At 58.6% G+C, this 18,768-nt stretch overlaps 4 protein-coding genes across 4 annotated transcripts; all 4 read left to right on the top strand.

The window, feature by feature from the left end:
* Positions 1–765: 765 nt before the first annotated feature.
* LMJF_13_1640 (putative mitogen-activated protein kinase 7) lies at positions 766–2,583 on the top strand (the record flags this gene model as incomplete). Its single annotated transcript, XM_001681856.1, has 1 exon — positions 766–2,583. One exon carries the CDS (start codon positions 766–768, stop codon positions 2,581–2,583), a length of 1,818 nt encoding a protein of 605 aa, XP_001681908.1.
* Positions 2,584–3,933: 1,350 nt separating this feature from the next.
* On the top strand, positions 3,934–8,667 carry LMJF_13_1630 (putative mitochondrial DNA polymerase I protein D; the record flags this gene model as incomplete). The annotated part of the gene is made up of 1 exon (XM_001681855.1): positions 3,934–8,667. The coding sequence occupies one exon, from the start codon at positions 3,934–3,936 to the stop codon at positions 8,665–8,667; it is 4,734 nt and encodes a 1,577-aa protein (XP_001681907.1).
* A 2,177-nt stretch (positions 8,668–10,844) lies between these two features.
* Positions 10,845–12,554, top strand: LMJF_13_1620 (squalene monooxygenase-like protein; the record flags this gene model as incomplete). Its single annotated transcript, XM_001681854.1, has 1 exon — positions 10,845–12,554. One exon carries the CDS (start codon positions 10,845–10,847, stop codon positions 12,552–12,554), a length of 1,710 nt encoding a protein of 569 aa, XP_001681906.1.
* Positions 12,555–14,547: 1,993 nt separating this feature from the next.
* LMJF_13_1610 (putative MCAK-like kinesin) lies at positions 14,548–16,734 on the top strand (the record flags this gene model as incomplete). The annotated part of the gene is made up of 1 exon (XM_001681853.1): positions 14,548–16,734. The coding sequence occupies one exon, from the start codon at positions 14,548–14,550 to the stop codon at positions 16,732–16,734; it is 2,187 nt and encodes a 728-aa protein (XP_001681905.1).
* Between the last annotated feature and the right edge of the window lie 2,034 nt (positions 16,735–18,768).

Raw genomic sequence — 18,768 nt, 5'->3', positions numbered from 1 at the left:
GGCCAGTGCAGTAGTTTTGGTGGTGTGTGTACGCGTGTGAGTGCGTGGGAGAAAGATGCTGGGCCCTTGTGTGCCATGTAGCCTTTTCTTCAGCTTCATCGGCTCCCTGATTATACCGACCACATCAGTGTGGTATCAGGGTCGTTGACCGACCCTGCGTGAGGAAGTCAGAGCGATTGGTCGCTGCTGATGCTGGCGGCCGGGCTCTGGATGGGGTTGCGTCTGAACGACCTGCGGCAGCGTACACGCTTGTGCCATCTGTGTGCTGCGCAATTGTGAGAGTGACTCGAACGTCTCTCTCACCCGGTCGTCACTACCCACATTAATGGGGGAAACCTGAGTGTCACCCTGAGAGGGGTGCACCGCGTGGCGACCGGCGAAATGGGAGCTGCTGTGCGGCGACCCGCGCAGCAGGCGGATGGTGGGTTGAGTTTGAGGCAAAAGCCGTGCTCAGGTGACTGAGTCAGCGCACTGCGGTACCGGGCGTGCCAACGGCTGCCTCGCGCGACGCGATGAGGCCTGTGACGGGCCGCGGGCGGGTGGGGAAGAGTGGCGTTTGAATCATGGTGTATGGCAGAGAATGGACACACCTTGCAACGGAGCAATACAACTCCTTAACGACTCCATTGCGCTGCGGGTGCGCGGCGCCATCTCTTCTACTTTCCTCTCTCTCCGTTGCTCCACTTCCGCCTTCGAAGAAAAGAGGAAAATAAACAGGCAGTACAAAAGGAGGAGGAGAGCGTCAATCCCTCAAGCTCGAGCGCGATGTTCAACGAAGCAGCGGTCCCGTTCATTCAGACGGCGCGCGACAACGGGCTGCTGTTCGGTGGCAGCGATGCGCCAGCGATGATCGACTACACCAGTGAGCACGGCAAGAGCTATCACGTGCGCGGCTCCATCTTCGAGGTGGCGCCGCACTTTGAGGTGCTGAACGGGATCGGGTATGGCGCGTACGGTGTCGTTTGCGCTGCGGTGGACCTGCGCCTCGTCGCATCCAGCGTCTACTACAACGAGGCGATGCGCACCATCGAGGAAGAGGGTCGTATAGTCACGCGGCAACGTCGCGGCCACGACGCGCCTGTGTACTTCCGCACGCGTGCTGTGCTGGACGAAGCCGGGCGAGGTGGGCCAGTGCGAGTTCCGCACTTGTACTCGGAACCGTTCAAGCGCCGTACGCTGGCGCGCGGGGAGGTGTCTCCGTTCGTCGCAATCAAGAAGGTGACGAAGGTGTTCGACGATCTCGTGGATGGGCGCCGCATCCTGCGAGAGATCAAGTTGCTGAGGTACCTGCAAGGGCATCCGAACATTGTGCGGTTGATGGAAGTTGGGCGTCCACCGGCCCCCACCGGTGCCTCGTCGTCCGCTGCGTTCGATGATATCTATCTAGTGACCGACCTCATGGACACAGACTTAGGTGCCCTGCTGAGGTCATCGCAGGAGATCGCGATGGACCAGCTCCGCTTTATCGCCTATCAGCTTATGAAGGTGTTGGTGTACGTGCACAGCAGCGGTGTCATCCACCGTGACCTGAAGCCGGGTAACATCCTTCTTAACGGCAACTGCGACATGAAGCTCTGCGACTTCGGCCTCTCCCGCGGCGGCGTTCCTGCTTGGCCGCATGAGCGCACACTCACGGCAGTCGCGACCGCAGCCGAGTCGAGCGCCAAAGAACTTGAGGATTGGGGCCTATTCTGCTGGTCATCTTCCGCAGCCCGTGGGGCATCATCCGCCCCTCATGCCGCCAAGCAGCCCCCGCTCTACAGCCTCACCGACTACGTTGTCACGCGCTACTACCGAGCCCCCGAGCTGCTCATCATGGGCCGCTACAACCACGCAATTGACATGTGGTCTGCCGGCTGCATTCTGGCCGAGATGGTGCTGCGCCGCCCTTTGTTCACTGGTGCCAACTACCTCTCCCAGCTGGCGTTGATTCTGGAGACGCCGGGGCTGCGTGGCGTCCCGCAGACGCCGGAGGAGGCTGCCGCGCTCTTCGAGGGTGGCGAAGAGGGCAAGCACTTTATCAACGACATTCTTTTTCACAAAACTGCACGAAGGCGGGATCCGCTAACGCTGAGCGACCAGGTTCACTCGCAGGTCCTTTTCCACAGCACCCTCTTCGGCTTCAAGGTGGACGTTCCTATTAGTCTCGGCATATTGATTGCCAAGCTGCTCTCCTTCGACCCCCGCAAGCGGCCCACCGCCCTGGAGGCGCTGCGCGATCCGTTTTTCTGGCCACTGTATGACAGCAGAGATGAAATTCTTCGCTGCCCTGCATCCGACCCAAGCGTTGCACGAGAGCAAATCGATGACATCGCCGCCTACCAGAAAGCACACCCGTGCGTCGTGGTAGACGAGAGCCCTGTGTTCACGTGGGAGTTCGACCACCGCATCACGAGCGCACAAGCGTTGCGCGGCCTCTTCGAGGAGGAGTGCCAGATCTCGCGCGATGTGCAGCAGCAGCTTGAAAGACAGCAGCGTCTACGTTCATCTCCTGTAGTGAAATGTAGCGAAAGAAGGACACTGGAGCGAAGCCTATTCTCTGGTGCTTCAGACGGCAGCAGCGGTGGTGATGGTGCTCATTGAATTATGGAAGCACACGCAAGCTACCCCACTTCTCCCTCCTATTCCCACCTCCGCACACCCGTGCCTACCCAGGAGCTCGCTACCACTGTTGTGTGCGTCGTGTACCGCACTTCCTTTCATATATTTTGCGCGCTGATCTTGCTTGCCTGCTCTTCAGTACACTGGCCCCTCCACCACACACAAACACACAGACATGCTCAGACAGACCATATTAAAGCGATACCCGCAGCGTTCTTTTTCCTCTCCCGTCGGACGAACCCATAGCTTCAGCGTGACGGCTGGGCCTGCTGTAGATGCTTTCTGTGTCCCCTCTTCATCGCACCGCCAGTGGCTCTGAGAAGAGGATCGAGGACTATGAAGGGGTAAATGCGAACTTGAGGCAATGTCGCGTGTGCGGTAGAACTCTTGAATAGTGCACATCATAGTGCCATCGTCAAGGGCTGTAAACCCCCATGATATCTGCTGCAGTGCATCCTCCTCGCGTCTTCTCTCACCGTTCATGCGCCCTTCGTGAAACTTGCTCTCCGGCGTTTCCTCTCTCTCTCTCTCTTGACACGTTCCTCGTCCACGTGCGGACTTGCTCGCACCACCGTTTTACGCTGCCTGCCCCTTGTACGCTGCCGCACGACAAGAAAAGAAAACACCGACGTAGACGTGTGTGGAGGGGGCGCATCTGCACACTGTGGAGGCAGCGGATCGAAGCCCTCTTCCCTTTCTTACCCTTGTTGAGCATCCTCGCGTTTGTGGCGGCTGGAGTGACACAGACGCAGACAGCCCGCGCTGGAATGTATGGGTGCTTTTCTTTCGCGTAAACGGAAACAAAGGTCTGAGGCCCGGCAGCACGTGTCCGAGGTGTCGTTTCCCGCTACATCTGCTGCCTCGCTCTCCCTGTGCTGGTGCTTTCTCCACACGAATTTGCACACACTCATACACGCATACATCACAGGCGCACACACATTCAGAGACAGGAAGAGGGAGAGAGCCGTTGTCACGGCACTTGTGCTGGTCACGGTCTTCGAATTGAGGAGCAAGACACCCCCATAAAAAGGAAAGTGCAAAGTGGGGTACTCTTTCATCATCTCTGCAGTCGTCCCACGGAAAACCGGCAGTGCAATCTTTCGTTGAATTTACAGAGACAGTGCAATGTTGCGCCGAAACGCCAGCCTAGTCGGTCAGCCGCGGAAGCTCGTCACGGCGGCGATCAGCTGTGGCGCACTTGTCCACCCGGTGTGCTACAATGCCACCTCCTCGGTACCTCCAAGGTACGCGACTGCTGTCGGTGCGGCGGCGCCTGCACCTGCGCAGTCGGCGAGTGGCTCGCCTGCCGTGTCGGCGCCGCAGCCGCTGGCGATGAGGTCGTTCCCAGCGCGGCAGAACCCATTTGCGCCCACCCTGGTGGCAGATGACCCAAAGGCGCTGCTGGCCAAGGCGCAGTACTGCATCTTCACCCTCGCCTACGACCCCGCGCAGCAGCTTTATGCCGTCTACTCCGCCACGACAAACGAGGTGGCCGTCATGCAAGAGGAACTCCTATGGAAGGCCGCCATGTGGGTCGACGAGCGCATCGGTGACGACTACATCGCTGGGCTCTTGTTTGGCAACGACGCTTCCACCGACGTGAAATCCGCCGCGACGCTGCTGAGCAACAAGGCGATGAAAAGGCTGGTGCTAGCGCCGGACACATGGGGCATCACGTTCCTCGCCTTCAAAGCACAGCAGGACGTCGTGAAGGGCGTGGACATGCCTCTCGGTCTCGAGCACGCTGCATTTCTGCTGACGCAGCGGCAGTTCAACGGCACCACCGTTGATCCGCAGGTTTACGATGTGGGGGCCGGCGCGTACATGCCAAGCGACGTGCTGAAGTCGAACGGAGCAGCGCGCAGTGCCGTCATGGGCTGGGATGTGCTTCTCCACGTGCATCGCCGCTTTGGCACCCCCGGCAGTCGCAAGGCGCTGAATCCGGTGGAGCAGATTGTGCGGCGGGTTGTCAAGGCCGTGAACGTCTTCGTGGTGGACATCAATGTGCGGGTCGGCAAGGGCACCATCACGGAGGGGCACACGATGATTGTCACCATATTCGACTCACAGCGGCGCTCTCAGTCGGTGCACATGATCCGCAGCTTAGCAGAGGAAACGGCAAAGCTAAACGCACTCACCACGCTCCTGTACGGTGAGGGCAGCTCATCCATTTCGCTGTTTGTGCCGACGGCCCGCACCAAGTCGTCGCAGCTTGTGGCGTTTGCGAGGACATGCCGCCCGAAGAGCCCGTTCTTCGTGGCGGAGGTTTCGAGCCTGGCGCCGTACTTTGGCGGGCACAACGTTGCGAAGGGGGTCAGTGAAGAGGAGGACCCGCGGGCGACGTGGAACCTCATCCGGCAAAACTGCTTCCCAGAGAATCACCTGCGTAAGGACGAGGAGAAGATGGATCGCTACCTTCATCGCGGCTTCACCGCGCTGGCTAACAAGCTCTTCTCGGAGCGGCTGCACAAAGTCTCGCCAGTCATCATGAGCGCTGTGAACAGCATCCCTGCTCAGGAAGAGTCTGCGACCGCCTTCAAGCGCCTGGAGGAGATGGCGGCGGAGGCGAAGAAGAACCCGGTTCCACAAATCACAACGGCCAGCTTCCTCAACAAGGTCAACATCAACGACGCGGAAGTCGTCTTTGGGCTACAGCAGTGGCGTCGAAAAATCTACGACGATCAAGGCCGTCTGGAGCGGGAGAAGAAAGCGTTGGGTGGTCTACGCCGTTACCTCATCGTGGATTTGGAGACGACCACGATACGGCGCTACAAGCGCATCGCCAACCCGTTCACCAAGGAGAACTACGTCGTCTTGTCCGGCGCTCGCGACTACAAGGGGAACGTGTTCATGCCCAGGCGCTACTTTGACCGCAGCATTGCCATGCGCTACGACGACCCGTCCGTGACAAGTCAAAACCACCTTGTCGAGAAGTCCTCCAAGGACTCGCTCTTTCTGCCGCCGCTGGACGAGTACGACGTCATTGTAGGCCACAACATCAAGTTCGATATGCTGCACATTTGGCGTGACGTCGAGTTTCGCAAGTTCCTGCGCCGCGGCGGCAAGATATGGGATACCATGTATGGCGAGTACCTCTTGACCGGACACGAGGTGAAGCTCGGGCACGGGGCGGGCCTGGAGGATGTGGCGAAGAGCTACGGCGGCCAAACGATGAAGCTGGATGCCGTGAAGCGGGCGTGGGCGGAGGGAAAGGAGACGTACGAGATTCCATACAGCATCCTCACCGAGTACCTCCACGGCGACCTCGAGAACACCGAGCTCATCTTCTGCAAGCACATGGAGCGAGCCCTCGAGCAGCGGCAGGTCATCATCTGCTGTGCGCGGATGGAGGGGCTGCTGTGTACGACGGAGATGGAGTACAACGGGCTCAAGACGAATGTCGACCTAGCGCAGCGACAGAGCAACGAACTGATGACAAAGGTGTCGGAGCTGCGCCGACAGCTAGAGGAGTCTATCCCGCACGAGATCCCGCACGACTGTCGCAAGTTCTTTAACTGGTCCTCCAATCAGCACCTCATCACGCTCTTCTTTGGCGGCAAGCTCACGCTGAGCACGAACGCGCGGGAGAGCAAGCCGCTCACGGGCGAACTATTCGCCCGCCACACCTTGTTCCTCCGCCCCGAGCACTTTCCGCCGTCGGCGTACCCAAATGGTGTCTTTCTGCGGCCGCCGGTCCACGTCCTCGGCATTGGCGACTGCGCGATCATGGCAGGTATGCCATCTGAGAAGGGCACGCGCCTCTTCCGCGGTTACCTGGAGGCTTACATGCGGCAGGCAGGCTTCCGCAAGAGTTCATCGATTTTGGAGAGTTTGCGGCGAGATGCGACGACGGTGTCGCGGTCGAATGCCGACAAGCGTGGCGAGACGTCGGCCCTGGCTAACCTGTTGCCACGGCGCCATCTCTTCCTCTTCGCTGCGCTGACACCGAGCGGCACCGAGGGCATTGCCAAGCTTTTCGTCAAAAACCCGATCAGCGGCGAATCTGTGACCATCACGGAGGGCGAAAAGGCGGAGCAACTGGAGCGGTTTGTGATCGTGCAGGTGGCAAAGTACACGGAGATGATCATGCCCATCGATGACGACGCCTCGGTGAAGGACGCGGCATTCGCGGCCGCGCATGTCACGATTCTAGCGCGCGACGGCGGCTTCTCTTTTATGCACCACATCCGCAGCGATGCGGGGCTGACTCGGTACATGGAAGCGCACGCGGGCTACCTTGACGCGGCGGACCCTAAGTTGCGCTACAACATCTCTATTGCCGACACGGTCGCCATCTTAGCCTACTACAAGCACCAGTACGCGAGCGACCTGCACGCGACGCTAGGTGGCTCGAGGCGGAGAGGCAGCAGCGGCGGCGGTGTCGCCGCGGACTCGCTTGGGCCGGTCATCCCGCCAAAGGCGCTGCCGAAGGTGGGGAAGCGCAACAAGATGGGTATCGCCGAGGCCTTCAAGAAGGCACTGCTGCAGGAGTCCCTGATGAAGCCGGAGGAGTGGTGCAACTACTACATCGATATCTTTCTCCACATCGCCAACGCGGCCCTGCAGCATGAGGCGCTCTCGACTGAGTCGCCCAAACTGCGCAAGGGAAAGAAAGATGCAGCGCGCGCGGACGACGACCTGCCGGTGCTGCTTCGGCAGCGGCGCGCTTTTGTCGGTTACTACAACTCGCTGCCCGATGCCGAGCGAAAGCGGCTGGCGCTCATGTGTCTGGTGGGCAAGACGACCTCCTCGGTGTACGACTGCTTCGCCATCCCGTGCGCCCACGATGACATCGTCAAGGTGAACATCAAGGGCCGGCTGGCGCAGTACATTCCAAATGAACTGGAGGCGGAGCAGGTGATGCGCCGCTTCCGCAGCTCGACGACGCGCCAGTTGCAGGTCGGCGAAGACACCCTTAGTTACTTCAAGTCTAATCACAATGACAGCGCCGCCAGTGTTATTCTTGAGCTGCGCGCGCTCGAGAAGCTGATTGGTACCTACTACGAGAGCACCGACGGCGGCACTGGAATGGTGTCGCTTGTGCACTCGACGGACAGCTGCATCCACCACGAGCTGATCCACAACAAGACGAACACCGGACGCCTGGCGAGTGCGAACCCGAACTGCCAGAACATTCCAAAGGAGGACAAGTCGAGCTTGCGCGATATGTTCATCAGCCGCTTCGGTGACAAGGGCATGTGCATCGAGGCGGACTATTCACAGCTGGAGGTCGTGGCGCTCGCTGTGCTCGCATCCGACGAGCAGATGCTTGAAGACTTGCGGAACAACGTGGACTTCCACTGCAAGCGTGTGACGATGATGCGGCCAGATCTCAAGTACACAGATGTGCTGCAGCGTGCGAAAAAGATCAAGGAGCCGGAGTTTGTGAAGCTGCGGCAGCAGGCGAAGATATTCTCCTTCCAGCGGCAGTACGGTGCCGGCGTGCGGATGCTGAGTCAAAGCACTGGGCTCACCCAAGACCAGGTTCGCATGCTTATCGAGAAGGAGAACGAGACGTACCGCGGCGTTGAGGTGTTCAACAAGATGGTGACCTTATCGGCGAACAGCTACGACGCATCGCTGCAGAACGGCGTGCGCAACGTTCGCGGCCACCAGTTCTTCAAGGGCATGTTCCCCGTGTTGACGGGGAGCCGCTACGTCTTCACGGAGTCGGACGTCCCTGAGGGAATGCTGCGCGAGCGGGACGCGGTGCGCAAGTCGACGAACTTCTCTCCCACCCATCTCAAGAACTACCCCGTGCAGGGCTTCGCTGGCGAGATCGTGCAGGTGATGCTCGGGGTGCTGTGGAGGCACTTCCTCGCCAACAATAATTACAACGGCCTTGCAGTGCTCACGAACACGGTGCACGACTGCGTGTGGGTGGACTGCCACGTCTCCGTGTACCGGCAGGTGGCAAAGGATGTGGAGCTCATCATGGACGGAGCGCGGACCGTGCTCAACGCCTTGTACCCCGAGATGCAGGTGACGGTGGATTTCCCGTGCGATGTGGTGGCTGGAGAGAGCATGGGGGCGCTGCGGCCCATCATGGAGGAAACAACGCTCTAGACCCCCCTCCCCATCCTCATTTGCGTGGGTACCGCTACCTTGTGTTTTCCGTGCGCACGATGCTCCCCCCCTTCTCTTCATCATTGGAAGATGTCCGCTGCTTGTAGTCGGCGTTGGGGGTGGAGCTCCGTGTTGGCTGTGGCGCCAGGAACGGCCGATGGAGAGGGTGGCAGCTGCGCTGTGGGTACCGTTCGGTAGTGGAGCCTCTCTACTGCATGTTGGTTTATACCCACAAAGCGCCCTCGCAAGTCGAGTCCGCGTTCCTGTGTTTAGACAGACTGTCGTGTATCGGGTACGGCATTGGAGTGCGGCGCGCTCCCCTGTCTGTCTGTCTCTGTGTGCGTGCGCGCATGAGGAGATGGACACGCCGAAGATGCGTTCGACGATTAACAGAAAAGACAACGAAATAAGGATGCTTCATAGATTGAATGTGCCATCGTAGACACACCTTTTCTGCGTGTGTGCGCGCACGTAAACACTTTGTTGAGTGATATGCACAATGCACAGTGCACACACACACACACACACACACACACACACACACGTTCATCCCATAGACAGAAACGAGTGGATGAGAAGCGGGTGTTTGCTCATCCTCCGCCGCTTCTCTCTTCCTTCTGATCCTTGATGCTTTGTCGGTCCCTGCGCCCCCATCTTCTGCAGAGGAGGGTGAGCGAAGTACGCCTCCTCATTCTTCATGCTGCGCTTCCACAATTGAAAGGAAGGGAGGTTGTTGTCAAGAAGTGTGAGAGCTGGGGTGTTCTGCAGAGGAGCGACATATCGCCTTCTGGCGAGCATTTCATTCTTTCTCTCTTGCTATGTCCGCTGTTCGTAAAGACGCCGGTGTGCGTGTGTGGCTGGTCGGAGACGCTTCTGCGTCTTCTTGGATGAGGGAAACGTGTTTGTCGAGCTGCAACCATCGTCGACGTCAACAGTCGACCTCGGAGGCACGCAGCTGTAGTTGCTTCTCTCTTGGGGCTTCCCCTCTTTTACAACGCACACACGCACACACAGACAGACACGCTCACTGAAGCAAGGCGACCCGTCTCTTCACTGGATGGAGTGTATCACCTCAAGCTTCTAGCGGCACAATGACTCCTTCTATCCTCTGTCTTTTTCTTTACACTCTGTGTCCTTCTTTCCTCCTGGGTTTCTCATCTCGTTCGGCACCACACATCCACACACGCATATGCTGCCGCCGCATCTGACCGCTGCGACAACCGTGAAAACGATAACGGCACCCGCATGCATTGCTCTTCTGAATGGCATTGCACCAATGAACGTGCCAGCAGTTGATGCGCTACATCAGTCCCTCCTCAATACCAACTCTGTTGTCGTTGTCCTCTTCGCCTGTTTCCTTGCTTCGCCTTTGTCGTTGCTTCATCAGCAACCCTCCCCTGCCCCCTGCTTCCCCCCTCTCTCTGCAGGTGCGTGTGCGTTCGTGTGCATCGGCTGCCCTCCTCTCTTCCTGTTCAGGAAACATATTGACACACACGGCCAGTCACGCAGAGATACGCAGACGCACATACGTAGCATTGCGCCTGTGTTCACGTGCAAGGGAGATTACGAGTGTGCGTGTTTGCTGTTTCGCATCCCCCCTTCCGCTTCTCTCTCTGTGGTTTTGTTTGTGGGAGCCCTGCAGCCTATCCGCCTCACCGCCCCTCCCCGGCCCGCTTGCCTCCATTTGCCACACGAGCGGGTTACGGTCACGACAGGCACCACTTGACAGCCTCTTCTCAGTTCTTTTTTGTGTTGTGTGTGTGTCGCCTCTCCTTTTATTTCCGCATCTTTCGCTGCTCTCTCTCTCTGTCGGTGTGTGTGTCTCTCTCTCTTTCTCGTGTATCCACCTCCGGCATTTTTCATGTACCCCCGCCCTCCCCCCGCTCATTCCCTCCGCTCTCTCGCCGCCGTTGCCGCCTTCGCGCTGTTTTCTCGTCTGAGCTGGCTCCGCCTCCACCCCTTTGTTTTGTCAGTGGTGCGCTGCTAGATCGACGTTTGGGTGAAGAGGACAGGGCGCGTGCGTTGCTGTTCGCTTGCTCCTCGCTCTGATTTTCTCGCCTTCAAACCTTCCCGCCGTCCCCGGTTACCTTGTCGGACGAGACAATACAGAAGAGCGAACAGCGCCAACAACGGTACTCGACAGACGCACACGCGCAAGGGTTGCACACGAGAAAACCATGCTGTACTTCTTCGCCGCTGTTCTCTGTGCCGTCAGCACACTGCTGCTGTTGAACCGCACGCTCTCGCGGCTGCGGTTGAGCCCGGCGCGCACGTCGTACGACTACGATGTCATCATTGTCGGTGGCAGTATCGCGGGCCCGGTACTAGCCAAGGCGCTGTCGGATCAGGGTCGAAAGGTGCTGATGGTGGAGCGGACGCTGTTCACTAAGCCGGACCGCATCGTCGGTGAGCTGCTGCAGCCTGGCGGTCTGAACGCGCTGAAAGAGGTGGGCATGAAGGAGTGCGCCGAGACTATTGGCATGCCCTGCCATGGCTACGTGGTGGTGGACCATAAGGGAAAGCAGGTGGACTTGCCCTACCGCAAGGGTGCCTCGGGGGTGTCCTTCCACTTCGGCGATTTTGTGCAGAGTCTGCGCTCGCACGTCTTCCACAACTGCAAGGCGAATGTTACGATGGTCGAGGGCACCGTCAACAACATCTTGACGGAGGGCCTCTCCTTCAGCGAGCGCGCCTACGGCGTCGAGTACACGATAGCGGAGAAGTACGAGGTGCCAACCAAGCCGTTCCGCGAGGACCCGCCCAAGACCAACCCCGTGGCCGCGACGGTGCGCAAAGTTGCCACGGCACCACTAGTTGTTATGTGCGATGGTGGCATGTCCAAGTGGAAAAGTCGCTACCAGCACTACACCCCTGCCTACGAGTACCACTCGCACTTTATTGGCCTCGTGCTCAAGACGGTGCGTCTGCCCAAAGAGCAGCGCGGGACGGTCTTCTTTGGCAAGACGGGCCCGATTCTGTCGTACCGCCTAGACGACAACGAACTGCGCTTACTGGTGGACTACAACAAGCCCACATTGCCCAGCCTCGAGAAGCAGAGCGAGTGGCTCATCCAGGACGTGGCGCCGTGCCTGCCGGAGAACATGCGCGAACAGTTTGTTCGGGTATCGAAAGACACAAAGAGCCTACGCAGCATGCCTATGGCACGCTATCCGCCTGCGTTTCCCTCCATCAAGGGCTACGTTGGCATCGGCGACCATGCCAACCAGCGGCACCCGCTGACGGGCGGTGGCATGACGTGCTGCTTCCGCGACGCAATCCGCTTGGCAAACAGCTTGAATGGCATTCAGTCACTGCGCTCCGTCAACCAGGAGGAGATGGCCGCCATCGAGGACAAGATACAGGCCGCCATTTTGAACTATGCGCGCTACCGCTACACCCACAGTTGCTGCATCAATCTGTTGTCGTGGGCTCTCTACTCCGTCTTCAGCAGCCCGGCCTTGCGTGACGCGTGCTTCGACTACTTTTTGTGCGGTGGGAACTGCGTGACGGGTCCGATGGATCTGCTAGCGGGTCTCGATCCGAACGTAGGCAGCCTCTTCTTCCACTACTGCTGCGTGATGCTGCACGGCGTCGCTAACGTAATGATGAGGACGGGCGCGTACAGCGAAAGTGGCAAACAGCTGTCCAACTTGGAGAAGCTGACCAACGTCGCCTCCTTCTTCGTGGACTGGGAGCGCATGAAACACGCGGCGTATCTGCTGGGCAAGTCGACGCAGATCGCGCTTCCGCTGGCGAAGAGCGAGTTCTACTCTATGTGGCGCTTCGTCGATCCCACGAGCCCACTGGCCAACATCTCCAAGCGCATCAAGACGATGGTTTACACGAAGCAGTTTAACGGCAAACAGCGCAAGCCTGTTGGCCTCTGAGCCACACACACTCATTACTGTGGGGGTGTCCGCTCCCTTCTCACGCGCTCATGTTTCTGTGACGGCTTATGTATAAGGTCGAGAGCGTGCGTAGGTACGGGCTGTTGGTAGAGACCTGCGAACAGAAATAGAGGAGATGGTGCGCAACTTTGAAAAATGACGTGAGACGCTCTCCTCCAGCTTTTTTCGCACACTTACTTTCTTTCGAACATCTCTGCACGCGTCGCGCGCCGTTCTCCCTGATTTCTTCCTTAACGTTTTTTTTCTAGTTCCTTCCATGGTCTCTCTCAAGGTACTTCTCGCCATCCCCCTCTCCCATCTGCCTGTGTGCCAGCTCTTCTTCTCTCCCGTCCCCGTGAAGGCTGATGGGTGTGTACATGTACACGTCTGTGTGCGTGTCCTTCGTGAGTTTTGTCTGAAAAGTTGCAAGGAGAGACGTGCCTGCACCTTCTGTTTCTTCTTTTAAACAGTATCCTCCTCTCGGGTGGAAGCAGATGTGTGTGCGTAGGGGGGGGGAGGCGGTGCCTTGTTTCTCTTGGTTTACGGCTTAGCGACTATGCACACACACACACACACACATAGACCGTCCGCTGCCTCTCTTCCGCCCCCTCCGAATCCACAAGCGCACACACCCTGGACTGCCGCTTCCGCTCACTGACGCGCCGCTGCTCGTGCGTGCACGAACGTAAATGCTAGCTCCTCCCCCCCCCCCTTTTTTTTCTCTCTCGTGATGGTTGAAACGATGGAGGGAAGGAGCGAACACGTGCGAGCAAAGAAGTCACGCATGTGAAGGCGCGCACCCAGAAAAGTCTCCCCCCCCCAACACACACACACACACACACACACACACACACACACAGACACACGCGCATGCGCATGCGCAGCTGCTAAGGCACGAGAACGCGCTGTGCAGGCGCGGAAAAACAAAAGCAAAGTTGGTGAACATTACACGAGAGGGTGACCGCGCGAAGACCACTCGCTCCCTGACATCTTCGACTCCTTCCCCTCCTGTGCTCCCCCTCAACATCTCTCCGTGTATATGTATGTGTGCATGCTTTCATGTCAGAGGGAGGGGCAAGAGGGAGGAGGAGTGAGAAAGTGTGCACACTTCTTTGAGGAACAAGTCCGCTGGTGCCCGAACCCTTTGCATCCTTTCCGCTAAGACTGTGCACGAGCCCCCGTGCGGCTGATCAGGGGGGGGGCGTTTGCCTTAAAACACCTTTTCTACTCATGCCCGTTACCACATTCGAACAGCCGCGTGCAGCCGTACTGCTCTCTGCCTTGTTGTGCGTGCACGTGTGCGTATCACCGCGTATGCGTTGTCTGCCGCAATACCGTGAATGATTCGCACGTTTCCCATGTGCTGCCCCTCACTCCCTTCCTCCCACTCCGCCTCTAACCTGCACCATCTCTACCCTCCCTCCCTTCCTTTCTTTTTGTGTGTTGCTGTCCTTCTCTCCACGTGCGCCTATGGATCGTTGCACCCTCCCCTCCGCAGCTGGCGCTCTGCCACACACACGCACCTCTCCTTCGTGGACTGAACCGTTACGGGCTGTGGAACTTTGCGACGACACACGCACACACACATACACAGGGCGCCCCGCATGGCCATACCGCTCGCACACCCGAACGCGCGAAACACGTCTCTGATTTCTCTTTCTTCGGATTGTATACACACACGCATTCACTGACTGATACTCATCCTCTTCTCCCCTGAGCGTTGCCATCGCGCTCTCGCGCGCGTATTTCCACGCTGGTGGACACATTGTCTCATTTCCCTTGTATTTTCAACCTCTTCTCGAAGGCCCTGTCCGGCAGGCGTCTGAGAGCACCTTGGCGAGTTGCATCGTTGTGGCTCCGCATAACGCCGTGTGCATATTAGGTCGCAGAGAGCCGGCGCTCAACATACCTTCAGCTGTCGTCTACCGGTGACTTTGATTTCGTTTTCCCTTTGAGCCTTGAAATAAGGGCTTGAGCAGCTCTCTCGTCAAGGATGGAGTCTCAGCTGAAGCAGCTGCTTGTTCAGGGCGGGCTGGAGCACACGGTGCAGGGCTTCATTGACGGCGGCGTCACCTCTGTCCAGCAGCTGAAGCAGCTCACCATGCAGGACTACCACTCCGTCGGCGTCATCGTCATGACGGACCGTCGGAAGCTCTTCGAGCTCATCCAGTTTCTGAAGCGTGATCGGGCAAACGGCAGCGGCGGCGGCATGACACCTGCAGCACCGGTGGCGTCGATGGCCTCCAAGTCGCCGCCCCCGGCGACAGAGCCGGCGTCGCGTCTGCAGGCCCCCACTCAGGCCCCCGCGTTGCCCGCCCGCATCCCTACGCCGTCGCGCCGTGCAACCCCGACGGAAGCGATGCAGCGACGCGAACGGGAAAGGTTGGCCGAGCAGCCGCGGCCGATGTCGACGCAGCGCCGTGACCCCAACACAGACGAAGGCGAAAACGCCGTCCGCCCTGCCGCTGCGCCGGCAAAGCCGGTGTCACGGCCGGTGAGCCGCGTAGGGGCGTCGTCCCCCTCGCCCTTCGGCCGCCGCGCAACCGGTGAAGGCGGTAACGCTCAGCGGCGTCGTGCCAGTCGAATCACCGTCGTCATTCGCAAGCGCCCCCTGAATGCTAGCGAGCAAGCCGACGGTCTCTACGACATTCTCGCCACAGACCCGGACAACAACCACATCATTACGCTGCTGGAGCCACGCCAGAAAGTAGATCTCACCCGCTACATCGAGAAGCACCGCTTCACCTACGACAAGGTCATGGACGACCGAAAGACCAACCGGGACGTATATGAGGAGGCCTGCAAGCCACTCATCGAGACAGTGTTTGAGGGCGGGTGCGCGACGTGCTTTGCTTACGGTCAGACGGGTAGCGGTAAGACATACACCATGCTAGGCAAGGACAAGCAGGAGGGCTTATACCTGATGGCGGCCAAGGACCTCTGGTCGCGACTGAGTCGCGGCATGGGCATCAACGTCTCTTTCTTCGAGATCTACGGCGGCAAGCTGTACGATCTGCTGAACGAGCGCGAGCGGTTGGCGTGTAGGGAGGATAGCCGCGGTGTCATTAACGTCTGCGGCCTGACAGAACACCGCGTCGACAGCACCGACCACCTTATGGAGATCATCGACTATGGCAATACCATCCGTGCGGCGGGATCGACTGGCATGAACGCCGACTCCTCGCGCTCGCACGCCATTCTGCACATCACCATCGTGAATGAGAAGAACCGCTTCTTTGGCCGCTTCACTTTCATCGATCTTGCCGGTTCGGAGCGCGGCGCTGACACGCTGGATAGTGACCGCACCACGCGGCTGGAGGGGGCGGAGATCAATAAGTCTTTATTTGCCCTCAAGGAGTGCATCCGCGCGCTAGACCAGAATCACCGCCACATTCCCTTTCGCGGGTCTAAGCTGACGGCGGTGCTTCGTGACTGCTTCATGGGCAACAGCCGCACGGTGATGATTGGCAACATCAGCCCCGCCAGCGGCAGCTGCGAGCACACACTCAACACGCTGCGCTACGCCGACCGTGTCAAGGAGCTCAAGAAAGACAAGTCCAGCCACAGCGCGGCGGAGGAGATTATGATGGGGCAGATGCCTACGGAGCATGTCGAAACCGTCGGCATCTCCGGCTCCTTCGCGCAACGTCGCGCAAAGGAGCGTGTGATCACGAGCTCGCGCTCCTCCAGCCAGACACGCACTCGCGAGCCCGGAACGCCAAACCAGAAGATGGTCAACAGCTTTCATCGGCACGGCGACGATAGCTCCGACAACACGCTTCGGTCGAACCGCAGCTTCGGCTCGCGCCCCGTCACCAGCAGCTCCCCGCAGAAGAAGTCCTACCACCGCCCGACCCCGACCCACAGCCGCGGCCCGAGTGGCATGTCTTCGGCGATGCCCACGCCTGTAGGTGATGACTCCCGGTACGACAGCGGCGACAGCCTCGACGCCGAGGAGGACAATTTGATCCTGGCACACCGCCATCACATCGACTGCATGATGGAGCTCCTGAAAGATGAAATGACACAGCTGAACGCTGCCGAGAACCCGGAGAACTCGATGAGTGGGTACTGCAGGCGTGTGGACGCCATTCTCTCCTCACAGGTGCGCCGCATCGAGGAACTGCGCCGGCAGCTCGATCAGTACACCCGCCATGCTGGTGCCGCTGGTCGGCGCTGATCAGTTCACCGGTGCGTTGTGCGTGAGGGACTTGAACAGCGCTATGCGCCAGATCGGCGGAATCACCGCGGCTGCCCAACCGGGTACGTGTCCTCGATAGTGTTTCCTTGTACTACCTCGGGCATGATCCGTGATCATGTACGTGGGACATCTCTCCCGGCTCTCCCAACCTTTTTTTCCCCCTCTTAGTGCGCTCGTCTTGTCATTCACGCAGCGCATCGCCACGTGCGCGTCTGCGGGACAAGGGAGAGAAAGGACAAACACCCACAGGAATGTGTGAGGGAGAGGGGTGCTCTAGGCTGTCGTCGCCCTAGCTTCTTTTCCCCTACGCACGGCATCTGATGACGCAGATGGAGCGCCTCGTTGGTTGAGCGATGCGGATCGACGGCTCCTTGTTTTCTGTTTCTCTTAATTTTGCACCGATGTGTGTCTTCTCTTTCGTATGTTTGGTTCCCTCTGTGTCGTGCCACCCGTCTCTCTCTCTCTCTCTCTGGCTCTCGGACTCCCACTCTTGCCTTTCTCGTGATGGCGGCCGATCTGTGTCAGTGGCGTGTGTGTGTGTGTGTGTGTGTGTCAGTGGTGTAGACGTGGCAGCGTGTGTGCGCGCTTTCGCTCTTTTCTGCGACGGTGTTCCGCTCTCTCCAGCTCCTCCGCCCCCCTACACACCATGTTTCATGGCCTCTTGTACCGCTGCATCCCTTGCTCTACCACCCTTTCTTCCCGGCTCTCTTCTGCCAGGCGTCCATGTTTGCAACTTGTGTATGTGTGTGGGTGTGTGTGAGCGAGCGGATGGGTGCTTTCGTTTCCTTTGTTTTTATAGGTTACTGCTGTTGTTGGCAGCGCCGATGCCGACTCGCCCACGTCTAAACGCCTCCCCTCCCCACCTCCCACCAGCTGGTTCTTTTCCTCGCCACCTCGCCGCCTCACACATCCACCGCTGCCGTCGTCCGTGGGTCTTTTTTCTCTCACTCTCTTCTATGGGCCCATTGATCTTCACCTTTAGCGTGTCTGGCCGTGCCAATGGGAGGGGGAGGTCCTTCGCAGACGTCTCTCGTTCTCGTTTACGTTTTCTCTCCCTCGCGTCTCACAACGGACCCACGGTGTGGCGGGCCCAAAAATGGGTAGCACACATTCTGGTCACCCAGACACGGTGTGTGTGGAGACATACACGGTCACTCCGAAGCATACATCTTCTTTTCGTTCTTGTTTTTGCCGTACTTTTTCGTTCCCGTCCTATTCAAACATCGCTTTCTTGTACTAGAGTATAATTGTACCTCAAGACTGCGAGGGGGGGGGTTGCGACAGGGGCTGTGATGGAGGGAGGGGGATTGTGTGTGTGTGTGTGTGTGTTTGTATGGAGCAGGAAGGGAGCGGGGTGTAGAGAGGGAGATGAGCCCTCTTGTGTGTGTGCCAGTGGATGGGGCAAACGGAGAGCTACTTAACGCCCTCACCTCGCCGTCCACCACCCAGCTTCTACACCCATCCCCATCATCTTCCCTTCATTTTTTTTTTTGAAAGTATGGCACATCGGAAATGGTTTTACTGGCCACATCTATCTGTGGATGCGCATGTGTGTGTATGTATGGGGGGATCCCGTAGATATTGTTACTCTGCCTCTTTTCGTATTGTCCCTCCCCCCCCTCCCCGCCCTGCCTCTTCCCCTCACTTGGTGTCTGGTCTAACGCTCTTTTCTCTTTCGCTGTTTGGGTGTTTTATCTTTCAGCGGACACTCGTGTGCATCTCCTCCCCCTCCCCCACCCCTGCCTCCACTGTCCTCTTCTATTTTTGTTGTTTCTGGGGTTTGTCCTTTGCTCTCGTTGCCACTGTTGATGCGTTTGTTTTGTGTATTTGCTGGTTGTTGCTGCCCCCCCCCTCCCCTTCCTCCCTCCCTTCTCCCCCACCTTTCACCTTGTCTCGCTCTTCTCCGTGTTGTTGTGTGTCGGCGTCTGGGGTCGTGTTGTTCGCGTGTGTGTCTCTCGTATGTGGTTGGATTGTTTGCGTTGTTGTGTGTTGGTGTCTCTGTTCTCTCTCTCT

The sequence above is a fragment of the Leishmania major genome, chromosome 13 (genome assembly GCF_000002725.2).
Source record: "Leishmania major strain Friedlin complete genome, chromosome 13".
NCBI lineage: Eukaryota > Euglenozoa > Kinetoplastea > Trypanosomatida > Trypanosomatidae > Leishmania > Leishmania major.
Note: the sequence above shows the minus strand (reverse complement) of the source record. Positions and strands in the feature narration are given on the sequence as shown.